The 22678-nt window shown below is 55.2% G+C and overlaps 7 protein-coding genes across 7 annotated transcripts; 4 read left to right on the top strand and 3 right to left on the bottom strand.

Annotated features, from left to right (window-relative positions):
• Window positions 1–452: 452 nt before the first annotated feature.
• Window positions 453–2385, top strand: MAM_03208 (Zinc finger transcription factor ace1; the record flags this gene model as incomplete). Its single annotated transcript, XM_040822007.1, has 2 exons — window positions 453–2023; window positions 2106–2385. The coding sequence occupies 2 exons, from the start codon at window positions 453–455 to the stop codon at window positions 2383–2385; spliced, it is 1851 nt and encodes a 616-aa protein (XP_040679812.1).
• Window positions 2386–2982: 597 nt separating this feature from the next.
• Window positions 2983–3813, bottom strand: MAM_03209 (uncharacterized protein; the record flags this gene model as incomplete). The annotated part of the gene is made up of 2 exons (XM_040822008.1): window positions 2983–3522; window positions 3616–3813. 2 exons carry the CDS (start codon window positions 3811–3813, stop codon window positions 2983–2985), a joined length of 738 nt encoding a protein of 245 aa, XP_040679813.1.
• Window positions 3814–4197: 384 nt separating this feature from the next.
• MAM_03210 (heat shock 70 kd protein cognate 1) lies at window positions 4198–6107 on the top strand (the record flags this gene model as incomplete). Its single annotated transcript, XM_040822009.1, has 3 exons — window positions 4198–4336; window positions 4450–4576; window positions 4649–6107. The coding sequence occupies 3 exons, from the start codon at window positions 4198–4200 to the stop codon at window positions 6105–6107; spliced, it is 1725 nt and encodes a 574-aa protein (XP_040679814.1).
• A 491-nt stretch (window positions 6108–6598) lies between these two features.
• MAM_03211 (estrogen-responsive protein Fam102A/B) lies at window positions 6599–8058 on the bottom strand (the record flags this gene model as incomplete). Its single annotated transcript, XM_040822010.1, has 3 exons — window positions 6599–7182; window positions 7262–7844; window positions 8023–8058. The coding sequence occupies 3 exons, from the start codon at window positions 8056–8058 to the stop codon at window positions 6599–6601; spliced, it is 1203 nt and encodes a 400-aa protein (XP_040679815.1).
• A 1085-nt stretch (window positions 8059–9143) lies between these two features.
• MAM_03212 (Ribonuclease P/MRP, subunit POP1) lies at window positions 9144–11912 on the top strand (the record flags this gene model as incomplete). The annotated part of the gene is made up of 1 exon (XM_040822011.1): window positions 9144–11912. The coding sequence occupies one exon, from the start codon at window positions 9144–9146 to the stop codon at window positions 11910–11912; it is 2769 nt and encodes a 922-aa protein (XP_040679816.1).
• A 430-nt stretch (window positions 11913–12342) lies between these two features.
• MAM_03213 (Transcription elognation factor Eaf) lies at window positions 12343–13458 on the bottom strand (the record flags this gene model as incomplete). The annotated part of the gene is made up of 1 exon (XM_040822012.1): window positions 12343–13458. The coding sequence occupies one exon, from the start codon at window positions 13456–13458 to the stop codon at window positions 12343–12345; it is 1116 nt and encodes a 371-aa protein (XP_040679817.1).
• Window positions 13459–20291: 6833 nt separating this feature from the next.
• On the top strand, window positions 20292–22345 carry MAM_03214 (IBR domain-containing protein; the record flags this gene model as incomplete). Its single annotated transcript, XM_040822013.1, has 3 exons — window positions 20292–20839; window positions 20926–21022; window positions 21104–22345. The coding sequence occupies 3 exons, from the start codon at window positions 20292–20294 to the stop codon at window positions 22343–22345; spliced, it is 1887 nt and encodes a 628-aa protein (XP_040679818.1).
• Window positions 22346–22678: the final 333 nt, after the last annotated feature.

The following is a 22678-nucleotide window of genomic DNA, read 5'->3' on the forward strand; positions in this document are numbered from 1 at the left end:
CCAGCATTCATTGAATTGCTCCTGCCGGCAATTGGCCATTACGCTTCGCAACTTCACTTGCGTTCCTCTACTTCTTTGCTACTCCCCGACCTCGTTCTCCTGGCACTTCTCAACTTCTCAACTGCATACCGTCATGTGTGCCTGACAGTGTCCAGACGACGTTCGCTCACATCACATGGTCGCTGCGTGCCGCGCAGTTGCTCAGCCGGCCCCAGCGAGCGAGCCTTTGCGCCAACATTGAACCCCGTCGCCGGCGGCCTCCCGAGTCCCGAGCCCCGACATCGACATCGACATCGACATCGGCATCGGCATCGACCATCTGCTCATGCGGGCAGCTGCTCCATCCTCATCCTCCAGACGGTTGGCTCGTCAGCACGTTGGCACCTGATCGTGCTCGTGCTGTCCGCGACATCTCACAATTTTCGTCATTGAGTCCGAGACCTGCCTTGGCCATGGCGGCTGCTGCTGAGCCTGCCCTAAGAGTCTATCAACGAGACATGAGCCATGGCACCATTGCAGGAACCGTCGTTGGCGTTGTCGTCGCCGTGGCACTGTTAGCCTTTTGTCTTTATCCCGTTGTACTTTATCGAATCAAACGCCGAAGGCGAGCCCGGCGTCCCGAGTTTGATGCCGAACCAGGGCATCTCCCTCAGCCTTTCAGCGGCCCCGGGCACGATCCGAACTCACAGCGTCGCCTCTCGTCCACAGATTCACTCAAGCAGAATGGACACGTCACGCGCGGTGACTTTGGCGCCTTTCACAACAAGGACATCGGTCGGTCCTCCCAGAATGGCCATGTCGCACAGTCTGACGGAAATTCTAGCCCGTCGAGGCGGTCTGCGCAAACAGATGACGCTTCCCGACGAGAACAGGGCCATCGTACTGGCGATGACTTCTTAAACGACAATGTGGCGGACAAAACGCCATTCCCGTATTATTTCGAAAACACCCCGGCCGCAGCGGCACACGATGATAATCCAGGTGTTCTCAAGGGAACCAGTGCTGATTATTACAGCCCGTCAATACCCTCCGAGGCGTTTGGCATGATCACAACGCCAGAGCCTGCCAAGCAAGCGCCTCGGGCATTATCCCTAGGAACCTCTCTTAGAAGCCAGTTCAAGCACATGTTCCGCCATCAGAGAAGCCGCGAAAACTCTCTTGCTTCGGTACTATCTAGCGACGACAAAGTAGCTGCCGCATCCCAGGCACCCCGAGGCACGGAATTTGGGCAAATACTCACGTCTGGGCGTGCAACTGACTCTCCCAACGAGCTTTCGCCCACCACGATATCCATGCCACCACCTCTTGTCCCCAACATGACGCAGCCGCCAGAGAAAAAAGAATCATCCGTGTACCCTCCACAACCACCAATTCAGACCCCGCCGCAATCACCACCAGCGCCTCCCGAAAGAGTGCTCAGGGTATCGCCTTCGCCGCCTATTTTTCCAGCTCCCGGCACTGTGAATCCTATGGATATTATGCCTGCGTCAACAGAGTCAGAAGTATGGCACAGAACTGAGCATCAATTGCATGCCTCCTCATACGGATCCTCACCGGGGCTTTCGTCCTCTGGTGACTCAGCCGAGCAAGAGCATTTCTCAACATTTACTCCTTTGCCGAGGTCTGTACTATGTCCGTCGGACGACGCTCAAACCGCCCAGCCAGCTACTCCGACGAGTCAAAACGCTGCTCGGGGGTTGCAGGTCATGAATGAAATGGATGTGCCGATGATTGAGCTGCATAGCCACAATCACCTGAGCCCATCCATGGTTCCCGACAATGGCCGACATGAGAGTTGTACCTCGGACGGATCAACTCAATACCACGGGCCGCACTCGACCCGGCCCTCCACGGAAAATACCCCTTCAACACAGTTCGACAGTCCTTCTCCAGGTTCAATGAATAGCTCCGAAGTCCGCAGTAGTGCCTCTCCGCAACTCGGGTTAGCATCTCCAAGAACGGGGCTGTTTCGATGCGACGAGCCTGGTTGCATTCAAGTTTTTGATCAGCCACACAAGCTCAAGTAAGTAGGAGGGAGGCCCAGGACGATTATGTCACTAATGTATGTACTACCTTGTTATTTGCGGCAGCTAACCGGGAGGCAGACATCACCAGCGCTATCACATCAAGGAACACAAATGTCCTTACCGTAACTGTGACAAGGGCTTTGGAACCAAGACGCACTTGCAACGGCATATAAATGATCGCCACGAGAAGACGAAAAAATTCCACTGCGCGTTTCCAGAGTGTGACTATTCCAGGTCTGGGGGTAAAGCGTTCCCTCGTAAAGACAACTGGAAGCGGCATATGACTAAAATTCATAATATGGATCAGCAACACCTGCCAGAACCCATAGAAGTCGATCAGGATATAGGCGGTACGTGACTTTGCAATCAGCACAAAATACACGCCCAGAGCGTGTCGGCCCAGACCATTGACACAAACCACCAATCACTGGAACTTCTGACGCAACGGTTCTACGACCATCACCAGTTTCGCGCATGGATTATGGCATATTGAACTATGCCATTGCAAAAGTATATGCCCTCGAGGTGAGCATTTCGGATGAGAGGCTTGCGGCGGAAAATCGACTTCTGCTTCGCTGCGGAAACCCTCCCCCCCTCTTTTTCTTTTTCTCGCCCTTTTCTTGTGATTTGCATTATCTTTGATTACAGCTATGTGCATCTACCAACTTTTGTCTATCATTTTCAAAAAAATGGGAAAGCAGCATGAACGGAAGGACCATGAAAAGGGGTTTTGGGAGTCTATGCATAAAGGACTTTGCTGGAGCAGCAGTGGGGCGTTTGGACGGAGAGTTTTCGATCGAGCATGGCAGATGTAAAGCAGCGCTTTTGCTAATTACAGACGTGACGACTACGTGGCGTTTTGGTTTATGCATGGAAGCACGCGACGAGTATCCTGTGCGCGCAAGTGGCAAAAGGAAGGCGTTTCTTGGTTCAATAGAGAGAGAGAGAGGGCGCTTCAGCTCAAATCTTTGATTATCTTTCGGACCAATTTCTTCTGATCTTCTACGCCTAGTCTCTTCTCATCTGTTTCTTGAATTGCTCTGCCGACGGCAACAATCGTCTTTGTGTTTTCACTGTCAACCCAGAATCGGCCATTGCGGCCTGTGGCAGTGTCGAATTTCAAACCCAAAGCGCCCAGCTCTTCTAATGCAACAATCCTGCCTCCGTGCAGGCTCTTGGGCATCATTAGCCGCCTGGCCATGCCTAATGATATGTCAAACACCATACCACCGACCAAGGGCCCCAATCCATCCGATCTCCCCGTCGACGACGAAACACACTCCAGCTCTGCATCCATGTGCTTATTCGCCATGGTGACGCGCGCGTAGACCAGCGCCCCGGGCGCCAAAACAGGGCGTGTCTTCTTGGTCGCTGATTCGAATGACAATTGTGGGAGCAACACGGGCGCCGTGTAATCCGACAGATGGACGTAGTAGACATCCGCGGCGCTCTTCTGAACCGTCCCTATAACGAGCTCTCCCACCCGAGGGATGTACTAAAGCAGCATGAATTCCCGTTAGCCACGTCTCCGCTCAGACAGTTGATGAGTCGTGTATTTTTTTTTTTTTTTCATCTTCTTGCAGCTTACCCGTCCGTGTGAATTCTCTACCCTGATCGCATTCTTGGTTCTGTCCGCAACAAACTGGCCAGCCAGCGTGGGCACAAGGTCATTCGGCGGAACGTGCCGCAGGCCCGGCCCCAATCTGAGCGGTTTCTTTGGATGTGAGGGCACTAGGTCCGGCGAGATGCGGTCGCCTGGTAGGACGAAGACGGGTTCCGAGGCCATGACTCCGTGGTCCTGGTGGTTGGAGGCGTGTTTCGCGCTTTGCAGGACGGAAGCTGCGTCGGGTCAGGCACCAAGTCGATGAGACGGAGGGGCGTTCAAAAGCGGTTTAGCGACCCGTGGCGCGGGGGGCTTTTTTTTTTTTTTTTTTTTTGGGGGGGGGGGGGTGTTTAAAACCCCACTGATTAAGTTACTTAGTTTGGTTATTTTGCCTGGGCCACGGCAAATCTTGAACTTCACTTGTTTCGACGCGGCGTCGAACCCCTCGGCCCTTTTTCTCTTGGCAGACACCAGGCATTTATACGAGGCGCGATTCGCTTTGTCTGCTGGTGGGTTTCTAAACGCTCTTTACAAGACCACGATTCTTGCTCGCTCGCATCGCACCGGATGTCTGAGGGCAGGGGCGCCAGGCCCGGTCCCGATCCGGCGGACCGGGTGGTTATTGGCATCACTTTCGGCAACTCCAACAGTTCGATTGCGTTTACTGTCGACGACAAGGCCAAGGTCATTGCCAACGAGGACGGAGGTACGTGTCTTGGATGGGGAAAGGAGGTGCTTGGACTGGAGACCTGGACGTTTGCCGAGTGAATGGCGGCCGGCGCCTGGCCGCGACACAGACTGACTGACCTTGGGCACCAGACCGACAGATTCCCACCGTCCTGTCGTACGTCGACGGGGACGAGTACTACGGCGCTCAGGCCAAGGCTTTCTTGGTCCGCAACCCGTCCAACTCCATCGCCTACTTCCGGGAGTTCCTGGGCAAGGAGTACGTACACGCCTTTGGCAACCGGGACGGATGAGCCGTGGACCGTGGTGCTGACAAGGCGGTTCTGAATAGCTTCAAGTCCATCGACCCTACCCACTGCCATGCCGCCGCCCACCCCCAGGACAATGCCGGCAGCGTCTTCTTCGCCGTCAAGGACAAGGACGCCGAGGGCGAGGCCTCCCACGTCTCTGTGGGCGAGGCGGCCACCCGCTATCTGCGCCGCTTGGCGGCCTCTGCCTCGGACTACCTCGGCAAGAAGGTGACGTCGGCCGTCATCACTGTGCCCACCAACTTTGACGAGAAGCAGCGCGAGGCCCTGACCAGGGCGGCCAACGACGCCGACCTCGAGGTGCTGCAGCTCATTTCCGACCCGGTCGCCGCCATGCTGGCGTACGACGCTCGCCCCGAGGCCGTCGTCGAGGACAAGATTGTCGTTGTTGCCGATCTCGGCGGCACGCGCTCGGATGTCGCCGTCGTCGCCTCAAGAGGCGGCATGTACACCGTCCTGGCCACCGCGCACGACTACGAGTTCGCCGGCGTCCAGCTAGACCAGGTGCTGATGGACCACTTCGCAAAGGAGTTCATCAAGAAACACACCACGGACCCGCGCTCCGACCCCAGGAGCCTGGCCAAGCTCAGGCTGGAGGCCGAGGCCACCAAGAAGGCCCTGTCGCTGGGGACAAACGCCCAGTTCAGCGTCGAGAGCCTGGCCGACGGCCTCGACTTCTCGTCCACCATCAGCCGCCTGCGGTACGAGATGATTGGCCGCAAGGTCTTCGACGGCTTCACCCGCCTCGTCGAGGGAGCCGTCAAGAAGGCCGGGCTCGACGTCCTCGACGTCGACGAGGTCATCCTGTGCGGCGGCACGTCCCACACGCCCCGCGTCGCCAACAACCTGCGCGCCGCGTTCCCCGAGAGCACCGAGATCCTCGCCCCGGCCACCAGCGCCGGCGCCGTCAACCCGTCCGAGGTCCAGGCCCGCGGCGCTGCCCTCCAGGCCTCCCTGATCCAGGAGTACGAGGCCGGCGACATCGAGCAGTCCACCCACCCCGCCGTCACGACCGTCAAGCACATCTCCAACGCCATCGGCGTCGTCACCGTCAACCCGGACGGCGAGCAGGTCTTCACCCCCGTCATGCAGGCCGAGACGGCGGCTCCCGCCCGCCGCACCGTGCACATTGCTGCCCCCAGGGACGGCGGCGACGTCCTCGTCAAGATCGTCGAAGGCGGCACCCACATCAAGGTCACCAAGCCCGAGCCCAAGCCCAAGGAACCCGTCAACGGCGACAAGGCGGGCTCGGACGACGACTCCGATTTCGACTCGGAAGGCGACGACGACGACGACGACGACGACGAGAAGCGCGAGAAGATTTGGAAGCTCGGCAAACTACTCGCCGAGGCTGCTATCAAGGGCGTCAAGAAGGGCGGCAAGGTCGAGGTCACCATCAACGTCTTGGCCGATCTCGGCGTCACTGTGACTGCTAGAGAAGTCGGCGGAAAGGGAGGCGTCAGGGGCCACTTGGCTGCGTAGGATGCTTCTTGTCCCAACAGGTCCTCATGGATATAGGTGCAATGCACATGTCGTTTGTTCTGTACGGGGTTTATCTGTGTTCCCCCGCTCCCACTTTTTTTTTTTTTTTCGCCTTTTGTGATATGACCAAAATGAGGAGCAATACCGATAGATGGGTGGACAAAATGGGGACGGAGCAAGGGGGCGTATTCGCTTCCACGGAATTAGAAAGCATGATTCATCATGCCGGGACGGATAAATAAACAGGTTTAATTGTCGTTACACGCCATCATTGGGAAGATGAATCTGGCCTGCCGGGTCGTTTGGCGTCTCAGCAGTGTACGGTCGACATGCACATGTGCGTGTCGGACACAACGCAGGAATTCATGCGCGGGTTGCAGAGGTACATGTTATTATCAGCAGCAAGTCATCAAGCTGCTTTGTTAAATCCTCGCTACAACCCGCCACAGGATACGAGGATATATAAAGGCCATCTTGTTCGAGTGCCGAGGTCAAGCTTCCACGCCGCCCGGCAAGTTCCAAGCTACCAGGTCCTCCCTCACCTCGAACTCGTCCACCTCCTTGGCCCTCCCCATACCAGGGTCAACCCTTCCCCCGTCACTACTGCCACCCAGCGTTGGTGCAAGACTGCCCATGCTACCACCCATGCTGCTGCCGAGGTCGTCATCACGGGCATCCCTACTGTCCTCGTTGTTGAACCGACCTTCGCGCCTGTGGCCTCTGCTGCCACCGGCCCCTCCGGTGACCGTGGACACGCTCCTGTCACTCGACGTACTCTTAGTATGACTGTGGCGACTGCGACTTCGTACCTGGCCGTTGTTCTGGTGGCTGGCGTATCGGCGGAAGTCACTGGGTCGAAGGGTGCCGCCGGCGGGCTCCGCTTCGCCTTCGTCGCTGTTGTTACTATCGTGCGACTCCTTGTTGGTCCCCCAGCCGTTGCCGCCGGAGAAAATGTCCTCGATGCACTCGTCAGCCGGTAGCTCGTTAGGCTGCCGGGACCAAGAAGCTACAAGAGTTCTGCGGTAGAGATCATGGACTTCGGCGGCATCTCTTGGCTTGGAAATGTTGGGGATTTCTGAAGCCGGGTTAGCAGCAGGACAGACGGCGCCATGAGCACAGTTACATGACGGCGGGCGACCGGGCGTGCAACGTACGTGAAGTGTCATCTTCGACCTCGGGTGCGACTAATCCCGCTATGCCGCCAAACACAGGGGCGGTTTTCAGTGGTGGTGCAACAAAGCTGCGCTCTCCATCCACTTGTACCATGAGGATACCAATCTTGAGCGTACTGTTGATTTTGCTGTCTGACATGAGATATCTCCTCACAACGCCCTCCTCAACGAGGCGACTTTCAGGCAAGGCTTCGCCGTCGGCGGGGGTTGGAGTGACGCCGGTGCTGCTACGTTTTCGAGGCGGTGAGCCAACCTCGCGGCTGATGGATTCACTCTCTTCCACATACTCGGCCAGGTTGAGCTTGACATATCCGAGAGTAATCTTTTCAGCGACAGCAAATTCTTGCAGGACCTCCAACTCCAAGGGGCATTCAGTGAGGTTGTTGTTCTTATCCATGGAGATTCGGACTCCGGTGATGAGTTTGCTGTAGCTGTAATCGACTTTGTGGTTAGAAATGGGGCATTTGCAGGTGCGGCCGCGGTGCTCGGCGTGCATTGAGTGGGCAAGATGCCATTTGATGTATGAGCTGCCAGACACGAGGGGGATGTTGTTCAAATCGTAGACCTGTCGAGGACACATTAGATGCCGCCGCTGAGAGATGGGTTAGGAACGGCCATGGGTCGGACCTTGAGGTGTAATTCGAATTTCGGCTCGAGACATGGTTAGCAAGAGCGACATCGATTGCCGCCGGCGTGAGAGGCCTTCTTAGCCAGGGAGTTGGAAGTCGGGAGACGGCACTCACCCTGCGAGCCTTGCCGACTGTGGACATGAACTTCATGTTAGCGATGCGGTCGGAGGTGAGGACCGATGCAGCAACGCATCAAAAGGCAAGCGCTCAGTCATTGACTGAGTGGTGATGAGCGGGTTTTGGTCCAATTGACCAAGCTCACTTGAAGACAAGTTCACTTGAAGAGGGCGCGTCACACAACAAGCCAAGGAGCTTGCACCGGGCGTTCATTGTATGAGATGGGATGAGATGAGACGAGACGAGATGAGAGATGAGACGAGATGAGACGAGAATGGCTCGGTGCCAAACGACCAGCACACGGGGGCGTTGGAAGCAGGGCTTACTGAGAGAGGCCATGACGGCAAGTGTCGACCAGCCACTCAGACTGGGCTATGTGCGTGCGGGTGCGCTTGCGGGTGGTGACTCTTTGACTCTCGAGACTTGGACGGACGTGGAGCCCGGTGCCAGCAAAAGGTGAAACTGGAGGCTGCCGCCGCCGCCTCGAGAGAGAGGAGCACGGAACACGTGCCGTGCCGACGCTGCCGGCGGGCGCACTTTTGGGTCCAGGGCCCAGCCAAACAAAGCAGGAGAGTTGTTATTAGGTGGGCGGGCCTGGAGAGTGGAAGAAGGATAAAAATGTCAGAGGTGACGGGGGAAAATCAGTTTGACAGCATTTGGCCCTCCGGTCCCCTGGACCTGATGGGCAGCATCACAGGCCTCCCGCTTCTCTGTACAGCAGCCTCGACCTCGACCTCCTTCCGACTTGGGAAGTACGCACCGGCGTGCACAGGCTGCTTAGTAATCTAAGCACCTCGCCATGGTTGTCAAGAAACCAGAGAGAGTCTGAGGCCCTCTGCGAGTCATACCATTTTACTTGCTCCGTACCAACACGAGGTAACGAGCACTCCGCAGACGTGAAGACAGACTCTGAGGACCAAGGCAACCTAACCTAACCTAGTCGTTGGGTGTGACGGCGCATCATCCGTTATCGATAAAGCTGCTGCTGCGGGCCCGCGTCAAATTTCCAAGCCAAAGTCACGTATCAGTCATTCAACACCAACCACCACCAACATACGATACATCACGCATGAACAGCATCTGCCCCTGCCCAGCTTGGCCATTGTAGCCCAATCGCCATGGGTCCCATGCGAGGATCCCGCGGGCCATCTGCATCCGACACCAGGAAACGTAATACCATGTCAGGCCCTGCTGATGGCGCGCCAAGTGCTCGCAGTGATGCACCTCGTCGAAGCCAAAAGAGAGCCAAACTGCACTCGGCGCGACATATCCCGGCCCAGCCAGCAGATGCCGCATTGAAAGACGGCGAACTCGATCTTCAGGCCTTCGTTGCCGCACACGAATTCGAAATTCGGTCTCACGAGCAGAGCATGGCCACTTCTCAAGCTGTGAGTTCGACCCGTGCATTCCAGCAGGTCCCACGGGGGTTGCGGCGTCGGACAGCAAGTCATAACCCGAAACGAGTGCCTCGAAGGCAGCGAGCAAAAGCCAGGAAAGAGATGGAGGAGGACGGCACCCCATTAGTTGAATCCAGAAGGCGAAAGCCGAAAACAACGAGGGCGAGAATACGAGCAGAAACAGCAAAACGCCTAGGTATTCTGGCTGCGCGGAAGCGCAAAAGGTTGCTGGAAAAGGAGAAGTCGGCTCGGGCCCAAGGCAAGTCACTTGCCACTGAAGCCGAGCGGTTAGCCAGACGGCAACTCAAACCCAAGATTCGAAGAAACCAGCTCAACGACCCTCCCAGACCGCCGGCCAGGTTTCGAAAGAGGCAGATCAATAAAACCTGGCTACCGACTCACAAGTGGCACGCGAAAAGAGCACACATGACTGATCCAAAGAACCCCCTGTGGCGCTTTGCGATCCCCCTGACGCCAACCGAGAAAGTTTATCGGCCGACTCACCGTGCTCAAGGCGAGAGGGGAACCATGGTTTGGGATATGAGTTACATGAGCACAATTGGCGTTTATGGAAGCCACAACGGGATAGAAAAGACTCTCAAGAACATTGGGGTCATCCAGGAGTCGTGTTGGAACGACAAAGGCACCAGGTGGAGGATGGGGTCCAGAGCATGGTCGGGCTACCTTTCCCGGCAACAGGATGGTGGCCTGAAAAGAAGCATGTGTCCAGCTACGATTATATGGAATCCAGAGCCGACGGCTTCACAAAATGCGCCGACTACAAGCCGCGGTAAGCGGCAGCTCTTTATAAGAGTACATCCAGCAGCATTTCTCGAAGTTTTTGCCGAGCTAGTGCGCCTGTCCAAGATGAAGGGTTCGGGTGTTTTTGTCGAAGATTTGAGGTTCGAGATCGGCAGCATCGAACTTACCGGCCCTGCGTCTACGGAAACCCTTTTGAGCACCCTCACACCCTACGCAACTGAGGAAAAGCCCAAGAACAGGCACGCCAGTCTCTTCGGGTCTCTGAAAGGTTTAAGTAATCCCGCCTCATTACCAGCAAACTCGGTTCTTGGATTCCCAGTACAGGACCCCCGTCTAAGACACCCGCCTCGAAAAATGGAACCTTCGTGCGATGCCGAAGCTGAGAACAAGCTGCTGGAGGTATTGGCACAGTGGCCAGCAGAAGAGCAGCTCGAACCTTATGGGCTGTTTGACAGAACCAGCCGCTTCCAGGCCAAATGCTTGCCAACACAAAAGACCATCAACAGGAGGCGGAGTGCAATAAGCCCTGGGTCGTTCTTGAAACCTGCGCAAATAGACCCCCCTATTCCCATCATTCTGATTTCCTCCCGCTCACCTACAAGCACACAGGCCCAGGGTACGTGGGTGCTGCTCATGCCGTGGAGATGCGTCCTGCCATTGTGGTTCAGCATTGTCCACTGTCCTCTCATATCTGGTATGAACCCTCGATTTGGTGGATTAAACGAGACGATGCAGGTCGCGTTTGAACGAGGGCTGCCGTGGTTCCCGACGGACCACGTGGGCACCGATTCCGGTGCCAAGTGGGAATTGGAGGAGCGTCAGAAGCGGCAGCGAGCATACGACAGGCGGCCCAAGAGCAAGAGAACCCAATGGGCGACGCTGGACCTGGGGGCCGGCAGGAAAGGCGAAATCGGTGACGGTTTGGCTTGCGACTATGAGCTACTTTTTGATCTGCCTGCGCCTCCAAGGACAACCATCACCACCAACGAACCTGAGCTTGTGCAAGCAGACGGATGCGACGACGACGATGCCATGGACGTGGTGGACCAGCAAGCTTCTACGCCCGACACAAGGCCGCATCCCCCATCGCTGATGCTACTCAACTCAATCTCGGGCGCAGATTTTCTCAGGGCATCATCGTCGGTAGACTCCCCGCCGACCCTCGCACCACACGCCGTCGTGAACGTCCGCATCACGCTCCTCTCACGCGGGGCAGCAACCACATGCGCCAGAATCTACAGACTCCCCACGCCACCAACTCCAACGCCGACGCCTTCAAACGCCCAAGTCCCAGCCACGATTCCGCCACCACGGGGCAACGACTCCAGACTACCGCACGACCTTCGCGCCCAGTGGCTCTCCCAGGTGCCGCCAGCACGTAGCTCCTCGTCTACACGGTCTCGCGGCACCGGCAAGCCCACGGACATGGAGTCCCGCAGACGGCTCCTCGCCCAGGAACTCACAGCACCGCCCGCCGCCTACCCGCCCCCTCCACCGAACCAGGTGGACGTGGGCGGCCATCCACTGGTTCCAGATGCCACGGACCTCATCGGCTTCGTGACATCCGGCTCATACTGTCTTCGCGACGGCAAAGCCGCAGCCATTGGCAGCGTAGCCGTCGACAAGGTCATTCCCGGCGTCAAGGCAAACAGCAAAGAGGGACGACTGTGTATAGTACGAAACGCCGGCGAGAATATCGGCTGGATAGCAAGGTGGGAGGCGCTATAGCCATACTAATACCAGACGCGTGGTGGTAAACTCGTATAATGATGCAGTGTATGCATCGCGAAATCGGGGAAATCCACCAGACGCCGCCTGCCCGCCAGTCGTGATGCCCCCGCGTCGACGGTACCCCCCCAACGCGAGATGGCGCCGCGCGACGGGAGCAAAGACAACGGCGACGCCGGAGGCGCCTCGGATGAGTCGACGATCAATGGCACGGGGGAGAGAGCGCAAGCTGTACAGGTTTATTCGTCTTGGTACAATGAGTAGCAAAGGCCGCCAGCCATCTTGGTGAATCGCGCACCCGTATCCCTGCCCCCTCCAACGCCGTCTAGTCCCAGGGGCAAGTTCGAAACCAGAGTCCATGTCCACCTATTCCTTTTTCTCAATCCAAAACGCCACCAACCAAGCAGCCCCTTCCTTTCGAGCGTCTCCGTTAATCCTCTTCGCTGATCTCGCTCTCGTCGCCTGCCACGGGCGTGTCCTCCTGGCTGTTGGCCAGACCCTCAAAGGCCTCCTCCATCTCTTTCTCCAAGTCACCCTCTAGATCGTGGGCGACGTCGACGTCGCCCTCGTCGTGCTCTTCCTCCCTGGCGTCCTCGTCCGTCGGTTCCGGCCCCGGTCCCTGTCGGTGGTGGTTCACCGGACTGGGTAGCTTAAAGTCCATGTCTGGCTCGTCGTCGCTCTCCCCATCCGCGTCGTCGGCGTCAGAGTCTCGCTGGTTCATGAAATCGTCAAAGGGCCTCAGAGGCGGGAACGCCGGGGAGAAGTCGGTCTGTCTAGCCGCAGCCGCGGTATCCGCGCCAGGGTACTCAATCAGCAAGCCGCCGTCGTCGTCTTCGTCCTCGTCCTCCTCCTCGTCAAAGGAGTTGCGTTTCGGCTTGGGTTTCTCCTTTTCCGGCTCGGGGAAAGAGAGCGCCGCCTCCTTGGCCTGTTGCTTCTTCTCGGGCTTGCGCTTGGGCTCCTTGGGCTCCTTGGGCTGCGGCTTCGCGGCCGAGGTTGCCGATGACGAGACCTTGGGCGCAGGGGTCTTTTTGGCAGCGCCTCGCTTGGGCTGTGTTTCTGGCCCGCGCTTGTTTTCGAGGTGAGGATACTGTCGGCTTAGGCGGGCCGAGTCAGAGTTGCCCGGGAGCCGTGTGACGTTCATGTTGAACGTGGAGTCGATCCTGTCGAGGATGAAGGCCTTGCGCTCGGCGTCGAAGTGGAGGACATATTGGCTGCCGGTGGTGTTTCTCGAGCCGGCGTAGGCATACGCGCCGTCGTCGTCGGTGAATGACAAATCGTACGAGTCTGTTTTGCCGGGGACCGAAGGCTTCAGGCGGGCACTGCTGGGAGCATCATCCGAGGACAGGGCAGGTTTGTGGTTATCTGGACGGGAGACATGAGTGTTGGCACGCACAAGGCACGGCTGTCGTTTATTGGGGGAGGAGGGGAGGAGGGGGGTCGCACATCGGATGCCGGTAAAGATGTCGTTGGACGTCTTCCCAAGCAGCCCGTCTCCGAGAATGACGGGATACTTGCCCGCGACGGTCGGGTCGATCAGGCCAGCCATGTTGGCGCTGATTGAAGCCGAGAGCGGTGCAGCCCGCCGCATGCGTTTTTCTATGTTGTTGGTTTCAAGGTCGCAATTTGTAGTAGGCCGGTGTCTTTCAGGGAACAGCGGCTGCGTTGGGAAGTTGGATGATGATGGATTGAAGAATGAAGTGAGCTTGCCGAGACGGGAGACGGGAATGGGCGATGGGCGATGGGCGATGGGCGGCGGGGCGAAAGTGGGGCTGGACTTTAGAAGCCAAGTACGTACTACTCCGTACGTAACTCCGTAATCCGAACCAACCACGACGATTACGTGCTTGCTTGCGTGTAGCCATCAACTCGAACACATGAACGGGAACGCCAGAGCATGGATGGTCAGCGTCTCCGTGGCCTGACAAAGACGCAGCGACCATCCAATGCAAATGTGGCCCTTTTTGTCCTCAATGGTACTGGCACAAATACCTACCTAGTGAGGTATGCAGTATGCATGTGCCCATTCAACAGCGTAAAGACCACGTGGCACTCAACCTTTCCACCGCGAGAAATCACCAGACAAAGCTCAAAGGGTTAACTGATAATGAATGTGATTACTATTGCTATTGTTCCAAGTACAACTGCCGAAACAAGTCAGTGACTGAGCTTCTCCAGAGGGCTTGCAAGAGCCGACTCACACGCTTTTGAGGATGGCAACATCCACCCGCGCTGTCCGGGGCAAAATAATGTCATGACGGAGTATTCGAATAATGTCACCGAGAAAAAAGAAAAGAAAACCATTCAAATCTTCACCTGCCAAGAGCTCTACCTTCCAAGTTGGCTTGTCCATGTCTAACCAGGTCACCTCCAAAGCCCTGAACGAAGCGGGCTCGTTTCGAGCGACTCGCAACGCTCGTCGATTCGATTCGGAGAGTAGAGAAATACAATCAAGAGACATGTGCCTATACCCAAGCTCTGTATTGTCAGTATATCCAGAGACAAGGGGTAGCTCTTTCAAGTTTGGGATGAGATTGTTTACAAGCCCAAATGTTCCTTTATTGTAGATGGCGCAACAAGCCAGACGAGTACAGCCAAAGTCGTGATGAACTGACACTCAATTACCTTTCCTGCATAGAGGGGCAGTGTCATCTCTGCGCTGGAACGATTTGTGCTCACCAGGTCATTTGAGCTTTCCACGTGTCTGGCTACGTTGCTCTCTCGAATCGGAATCCTCATCCAATACACCCGACTCAAGGAGCACGCCGTTCAAATGACGGAGAAATTCGGCAGGTTGTCCCAGAGGCATTGCCAGGTACGAAATCGAAACAGGAGGGCAGTCGAAGAACAACGAGGGGTCGATGAACTTGTAAAGAAAGTTGAATGGAAAGCGAGCCGTGTAAAAGTAGAGGTGACTTGCCGGCCGTCGTGGAAGGGCGACCAAAGATACACGCAAGCATGCCCCATCGTCGTTGCTGTGATGATGGCCTCTCTCGGCTTGTCTTTGGGCTAGTGCGATCAAAACACATAGTATAAATGGATCCTCAACTGAGACTGAGGGCGTGATTTGACGCTGTTTCTTTCTTCGAATGCCTTCCATGATGGCGTTGGATGGCGATCGATGGGGCCACCAGATGTATTTCCTTCGCAGAGCGCGTATGGTATCGAAGTTGATGTAAGCAATGCAAGAGCTCCCCAGGTCGTTGTCAAAAACTCCGTCGGTATATAGAAGGTCAACTTCTCTTCCGTCAAAGTGCAGGATAAGGTAGTTGTTTCTATGGCATGGCAGTTAGCGTGCAAGAGCACGTATTCAAGCAACCGCGGAGCGGACGGAGTTGACCGACGTTGAACAAGAGAAATCGAGCAACTCCAGAAGCTCTTCGACGGCATCTTTTTGCACGACTGGAATACCAGTCTCCATGAAGCCCACCAGCTCCTCGCCCCAGGCCGTCTGCCACGCGCTTCGCGCCTGAGCGAGCCTCTCTTCTCCACGTACGAACTGAACATTCAAGATTCTTAGGTGACGTGAAGTCCAACCAATGCATCTGACAAGGATGCTCTCTCGATTGTGTGCCTGAATAATCGCGCGCAGTGAGCCCGGCTCAGGGTGGTCGGCCTACGACATGCTTCTGGACTTTGACGGTTGACAGTGTCGTGACGACCTTCTCATCACGCTGCTCTGAAGTGCTTCTATGTGTCTGGAGGTGGCGGCGGCATGAAAAGATCAATCTTGAGGATAGAGATGCTGATGTTTGACCTCGGTCTCGGTTGGAGGGCGGAGAGGGAGGCGGGTAGCGTAGGTGAGGAGTAGTCGGAAGATGGTTGACGCTGCCGGATTGTTATTTTGTTTTTGGTACATTCTGATGTTGAGCACTTGACTTTGACTCTCGACATGCTACAGTCGGCGGTCGCGCGTGGCGGCAAGAGCAGTGCGTGGACACTAACCGGTGCCTCCTCACCAGCCTGCCAGTGACCGCCGAAAAACTATTTTATTTGCACGGCGTTCCTTTTGGGCTCAAGAGCGTGGCTATCCTGACTGATCGGTTCTGGCGGCGCAGTTCAGACGAGAGCTTGACGATTGCCATGTACATACGTACTCGGTCGGTACGGAGTACGTACATGTATCGGAATCTCCACGAGGAACCTCTGACGAATCAGAGGGGCTGTTGGCTGTCGACAACTTGCGTCAGCCTTGGCCCATAGCTTCATCACCGGAGACGCCGCACGGCTCCGACTTGAAACAGCAACCGAAAGATGGGAAACGTCCCCTTATTACCTACCAGCCACTATCCGGGACGTATGTAGTCCAAACCCGACGAACCCGACGTCGTACATACTACACGCATCCCTCACCTCACTTGACACTCACTCGCTCACTCAGTCACTGTGACCCTCGCGGACGGACATGTTGTTTTCCGCGCCCGCCCAAGCCACCATCGCGTTCCCATTCACTGCTGAGATCTGACGCGGGCTAGTCGGCGCCATCGATTGTCCCACATTTCGAAGAAAAGCAAATAATAAACAGGCAAACCTCGGGACGGCCAGACTCCGAGGCTAGTCTTCGGCCATAGGCACCTGGGCATGTCCGTCCGACAGCAAATGCCCTACCGATCTTCTTCGTGCGAGGCGGAGACGATGATCACGGGCTTGATGAAGTAAGGCGTGACTATGTTCCACACTCAAGTACTGTCTTGTTTCTTTCGTCAAGCTACATACATTGTGCTGAGCCCACTAAAATGAACATGCATCATGGGCCGAGATGCCTGCCTGGCTGAAGGGAACCCGTCAGACCCATTGAGATTGTAATCCGCCAACTGTTCCGGACCGAGCAGGCCTGCAACAACAGGCGAAATTCTTTTCACGATTGACGAGGCAAATGTTTGCTCTAGTCGTGGTTGAAGCGTAAACCGGGCCAAGCTTCAGTTCAACCACTCGAGTTGTAGACGACTGAGAGAACTCAGCCTTTGTCCTTTTTCTGTTCTTGTTTCACGACCCCTTTGGTGTGCGATTAATAAGGAACCAAGTCTCACATTCTTCTCAGACTTTGAGTCGTGTTCACTGCGCACACCGCTCACAGTGGGCGGAGCGGAAACGAGTGCCATTGACTGAGGCCCTCCTTGGTGAATGAAGCTCGTGACCGACTCTGGCCGCTGTTTCACAGGCATTTATCAGTCAGACTCAGGGCGCGAGATGCGAGCTTGAGATCAAGGTGGTGCCAGCTACAGGAATGCTGGCAGTGCTGGTGCCGAGATCGATTAAATGTAGTACTCCCTCCGTGCGGAGTGTGCGGGTTGATGCCGCCAGGGCCAATTCTTCGGATCAAGACGGGGCGACAACGGAATGCATCTACCCTGACAGTCGGCTTGACCTGGCTGGCCAGAGTAATCCGCTTCTTGTATTGATCCAGCGCTCTTGATTGGCCAAGTGCATTGGCACAAGGATAGAAGCTGGAAATGCTCTGTTCTGGTGTGGCACGAAGTGTCCTCTCCTGTCCTGCCCTGCTTTTGCCCTTGTTTTCTTCTGAACTAGCCGAAACGTCACTTAGTTGCTGTGGGTTCGTCTCGCTGGGCCGTAATACCCGGATGTGATGACGAATGGACTGCATTTCGGCGGATAGAAATCACCGTCCGTCACCGCTTCGCGGCAAGGTTTCGGCTTAGAAATCGGAACAGGTACGCGGGAATAACGGGTGAAAGTACGGAGTAGCAGCGAACCGATCAATTAATCACCCATCGCGTTTGACAAATCGTGCAGAGTAAAGTACTGCGGCGGCCGTTTCCCCCGCTCACCGTAAACCGTTTCAATCATTACTGGTTTTTATCGTTGTCGCGAGAGATCAGGGATGAACCATTTTTTCCCCATTGTATCCACTGGTCGGGTTGTCCCATCTTTGGCCGCTTTAAACCACTTCCAAGTAGTACTAGTAGTACATCATTGTCCATTGAATCGTCAGTAACTTGATCAACAAGATTTCTGAACGGGGTATGTTGGGCTTAAAACTGAAGAGGCTTGCGCTCTGTTGATCATGTTGGTGTTAAACAGGAACTGGAGAAGATAGTTACTGGAATCCAAGCATCCGCCACGAGGCTCACCTCTCCTTTAGTATTTTGTATTTGTACGTGCACCGGACTCTGAATGCTAACTCATCTTACTCCGTAGTATTTGTTGGCCGACCGTCAAAATGGTTGTTTCCCCGTACTCCGTACCCCGTGCTCCGTAAGATGAACGGCCACTGAACTGGGGTGGGATGGATGCTCGGAAACTGCGAGGCTATGGTCGTATTGTAACTTACTAAGTTAATAGCAAGCAAGTGATGGGGATCAAGTGCTGCCAATTGCCAATTGCCAGAGGCTGCGCAGGAGTCCCGCAAGCATTCATGACAAATACCTGTTGGCCTCAACTCTAGTGGCTTCAAAATTTCGGATTGAGGTTCCTGCCGAATCCAGCACTCCCGGTCTTTGTGGCCACCTGGGTAAAATCACACTGACTTCTTTTCTCAGCATTGTGTCGTACGTGCCAAGAGGTGGTGTCGCCCGGTTGCCGAGAAAGTAGCTATCTGATGAACCCAGGTGAGGAGACGATCCATGGCTCGGAGAATTGAAGTTGTTGCTCCTCCCTCCCGGCTTCCACACCTCAATTTGCCACTGGCTATACTATGCCATGCCACCAAGACTCCCGACCCGGTTTGGACTGGTCCGTAATCAGAGACTGTTTGTTAGCTCATCTTGCTAAGATGCGGAGGCCGGTTTTTGCACACCAAAGTGACGCTGCGCGATTCGTTCAAGCCTCTCCCGTTGGCCCGTAACCTTGCAACGTCGTAACATAGTTTTGTAAACTGTGTATGACGAGTACGACGACGCAACGACGTACAGCAGAGTCCAAGTAATGGATGTGTCTTTCCTCTGTACTCTACGAGGTAGCATGAGATGCTATTTGAGGAGATCAAATGTTACACGTGAAAATGAACATCAGACAACAGTACTCCGTAGATGATGATGACGATGGTTTTGGAGGAAGAGATACCAGTATTCGTACTCTTTGCGTTGCTCCTTCCGTTAGAAGGAGTTCAGTTGCCAGCTAGCAAGGGTCTACAAGTTGACAGTTGGCAGCCGCCACCAAGGTTCCCCTGCCCCGTGGTCACCCCCGGTCAGGGATCGTGATTAAACTTTGTAGTGCGGTGAGATCCACGGGGCGAGTCAAAGGTTACTAATTACCAACTTCGTAGGTAGTGATTACAACACGCCTTGTCAATTGCAAACCCAACAACTGTTGATCTAGATGCATGTCAATGTCAAGCGTTCAATGTCAAGCATTCAATGTCAAGTTGCCGCCACACCCGCTGTCTCTTGTTCAATCGAGCCTCCCCATGCCTCCTCCCTCTGTCTCTCCATCCCGACGAGCCTCACACGGCCTGACAGCTCCGCATCTCTTGATCCATCCGGCCCTTTGCTCGCTGTGCCTCTTGCAAGTTGCGGCGACATTTCTCATTTTTGTTGGCAGAGTGCCTGCCGTCAGGCGGGAGGGCGAAATACCACAGGTATTGTGACTGGGCCAACGAACAGTGATATAGCCCCTGTTCAAGACCCTTTTTCTTACTCATTCTGCAGTTTCTCCCTTGCTTGGACCAAATAAAAATAATTTGTACGTGGGTACCCGGGCCAGCCCAGGCAGAGAGAGTACTCTGTACTCTGTACTCGGTACTCCGTGCTGTGAGTGCTGTGTGCTCTGAGCCCATACAAAACAATACGCCGTCACTTCGGCTTCACATCCCCATCCCTTCTGTCTGGGTCTGGTATTCTCCCACACGGCTCAGCGGTACAGTTTATGTATCAGGAATTTGCTCGCCCCAGCGGCCCGGTCAGTCCCTTCGAAAGCACCACTTGACCGACCCTAGCTGTCCCTGTTTCTGAGACCCTGCTTGCGCTGCCCTGCCCGCCCTCGGCAGGTTGGCAGTCAATCCAGTCAACCTAGGCAAGGCCAAGGTCGCCGTCGCTCTTAGACATTCCCCTCCCATATCTCGCGCCGCCAACCATTACGTCGAGAACGGCGCCTATCGAGAGGCGGATCTGTGCCGCTTGTCTTGGGTCCGCCCATCCAGTCCAGCCCATGTCCCGTCCTCCACTCACACCCCCTACTTGCAGTTCACTTGGATCTCACACTCGATGGCCCGACGTTGTTGGTTGAATAATTCACGCCCTCCTTTGCGTCAGGAAAATGTATTTGATTGTGCTGGGCCCCAGGTCAACTCCACGCGTGGGAAGGTGCTGCGCCTCGTGAAGACATAATCTGGGTGCCCCTGCTGTATTGTTCGACAAAAAGATACAATCTCGTCGCCCCCCATCAGTACTGCAGCTGGACGTGAGACCGGCGAAAACATCCATCATGGACGCTATCGCCCGTATTCCTGAGCTGGAAGACGCCCGATATTACACCGAGGTCCTGCGCCTGCGTGCCAGCAAGTCGGAACTCCTGTATGATCGCGAGCTGTTAAAGAAAGCTCACGGTCTCGGCATCATGGCCACCTTGCCGTCCGTCGCAGAAGCAAAGCGTGTCACTTCGAGTGCCTCTGATTCAACCGAGTCGACTTCACGAGAACAGACGTGTTCAACCAGCTCGGAAGCATCTACCGCGTATCTCACGCCTCACTCGTCTATATATGGCGGAGTGAGTCCAAAACTTTCTTCCTTCGACAGCAGCATCAACAAATCTCACGGCAAGGCTTTGAATTTCGCCTCATACGACAAGTACATTTCTCAAATTGACACAGTTCACGAAGAGCTAAGACCCCGGAAGCCGAGCCTTGCTACCGAGTGCTCTGGCCAAAGCATATTCAGCATTAGCACGAGGAAAAGCATATCAGGTGTTACTACAGGGTTTCGAAATAAGATGAGACTCAGGAAAAAGCCAACTCGACTGTTTGACACTCCGGTGTACGTGATCCAGCTCTCCACATGGGGGCCTATCTTCTCAGGCCGGTCATGACCTTGATTATGCTAATGTCGTCTTCACCACCCAGATCCTGTTTCGCCTGTCAAGAAGCCTTCAGCAAGACCAGCGGATTGAGACTATTACCATGTGGCCATGCACAGTGCACGAATTGCATCAAGGACTTGGTGATTCAGGCAATTAACCATGAGACGAACATGCCTCCGAGCTGTTGCACACAGCCGGTACCGGCTGACGCTTTGCAACAGTCTCTCGATCACAATGTTCAGGAATCGTTCTTGAAGGCAGTTCATCAGTACAGCACACCACCGGAATCAAGGATCTTTTGCTGCAATACGTTGTGTGGAGAGTTCATACCACCCCTGAAAAAGATAGACCCCAAGTTGCCGTCTGCGGTTACTTGCCTGAAGTGCCAAACGAAAGTTTGTTTTACATGTAAACAAGCTGCCCATTCCATCGGCACCCACTGCCCCGCAGATTGGGAGCTCATGGACGCACTCAAGATTGGGGGACAGAGCAGCTGGCGCCGATGCTACAGGTGCCGCAAGCTGGTAGAACTCTCAGATGGTACTGGCCCGACGACATGCGCTTGCAAGGCGCAGTTCTGCCATGCTTGTGGAGGTGTCTGGGACACCACAGTTGGCTGTCCGAATATTTGTAATGGAGAAGAGGGACTGGCCAAGAGGCGAAAGGAAGAGCAAGCGCAAGCAGCTGAGGCCGAGGCGACTCGAGAAGCTGAACGACAAGACTGCCGAGAACGATCGGCGTCACATCCCAGCATGATTGCATTGAGAGCATCGCAAGAACAAGAGAAACAGCGCATGTTGAAATTCCGAATTTCTGCTGGGGAATCCATGAAAGCAAGACACACTGCGGAGGAGACGGCACTGACGAACCAGCAAGCCGAGGCCGAGGAACAGTTGTCCCTAAAACACTCCAAGGAAACGACTCAACTCGACGACCGTCAGATTGCTGAAGAACTAGAGTTGCGGCAATCGTTGGAACAAGCAGAGAAAAGCATCCGAGTACGGATAAAACACATGGAAGCCTACTGTGATGGCTTGGGGCAAACACCCAACGGATCAGCTCTGCCACCAAGAGTCGTAACGGAGCAAAACCTTCGAGATTTGGGCAACCAGTACAACTTGCGGGACGACATGGAAAGACAGCACCAATCCAAGATTAACATGATGCGAGACCGCCAGGGGAAAAGAATGGAGGATCTTCTCGAGAAGCACGAAGCAGATATCGAGATGCTAGCCGAAGAGCATCGCAAGGCAAGAGAGGATCTGGTTGACAGGCACGAACAAGAAGTGGGACAATTTCAAAGCATCTTCGACGCGCGGCAGATTCGAAATACGGCCAGGTGGACCTTGGCCATCGAGGTGCTGTGCAAAGAATTGCGGGAGCTAGACGGCTTGAACTACGCCGTGGTAGATCCGCCATCGTGGCCCAGGACGGCTGGTGCCGACGGTGGTGAGTCGTCGTGACACGCCAAGAGGCACTCTACCAAAGCGCGATTACAATTATTTTAATGACTTGTCCTGGCACGGTGGAACATTATACCCCTTATTCATGCTTTTACTACTCTGACAATGTATTTTTATGAGAATTCCCCATCCTCCAAGATATACACCACGCGCCCTTTCTTTCGTGCATTTTATTTGTCGGGGAAGTGACTTGCGTGTGTTACTTACCAATTATTGGTCTCCAGCAACGCACCATTGTTTTGTCGTGAAGACCAGTAGCGACAGGTTGGTTTGCTGTCCCACATCTCAACTCTTTTCTATTGCACGCAGGCTGCATATTGCCTCGATTTCAAC

Source organism: Metarhizium album (assembly GCF_000804445.1).
Source record: "Metarhizium album ARSEF 1941 chromosome Unknown scaffold_6, whole genome shotgun sequence".
NCBI classification, from domain to species: domain Eukaryota; kingdom Fungi; phylum Ascomycota; class Sordariomycetes; order Hypocreales; family Clavicipitaceae; genus Metarhizium; species Metarhizium album.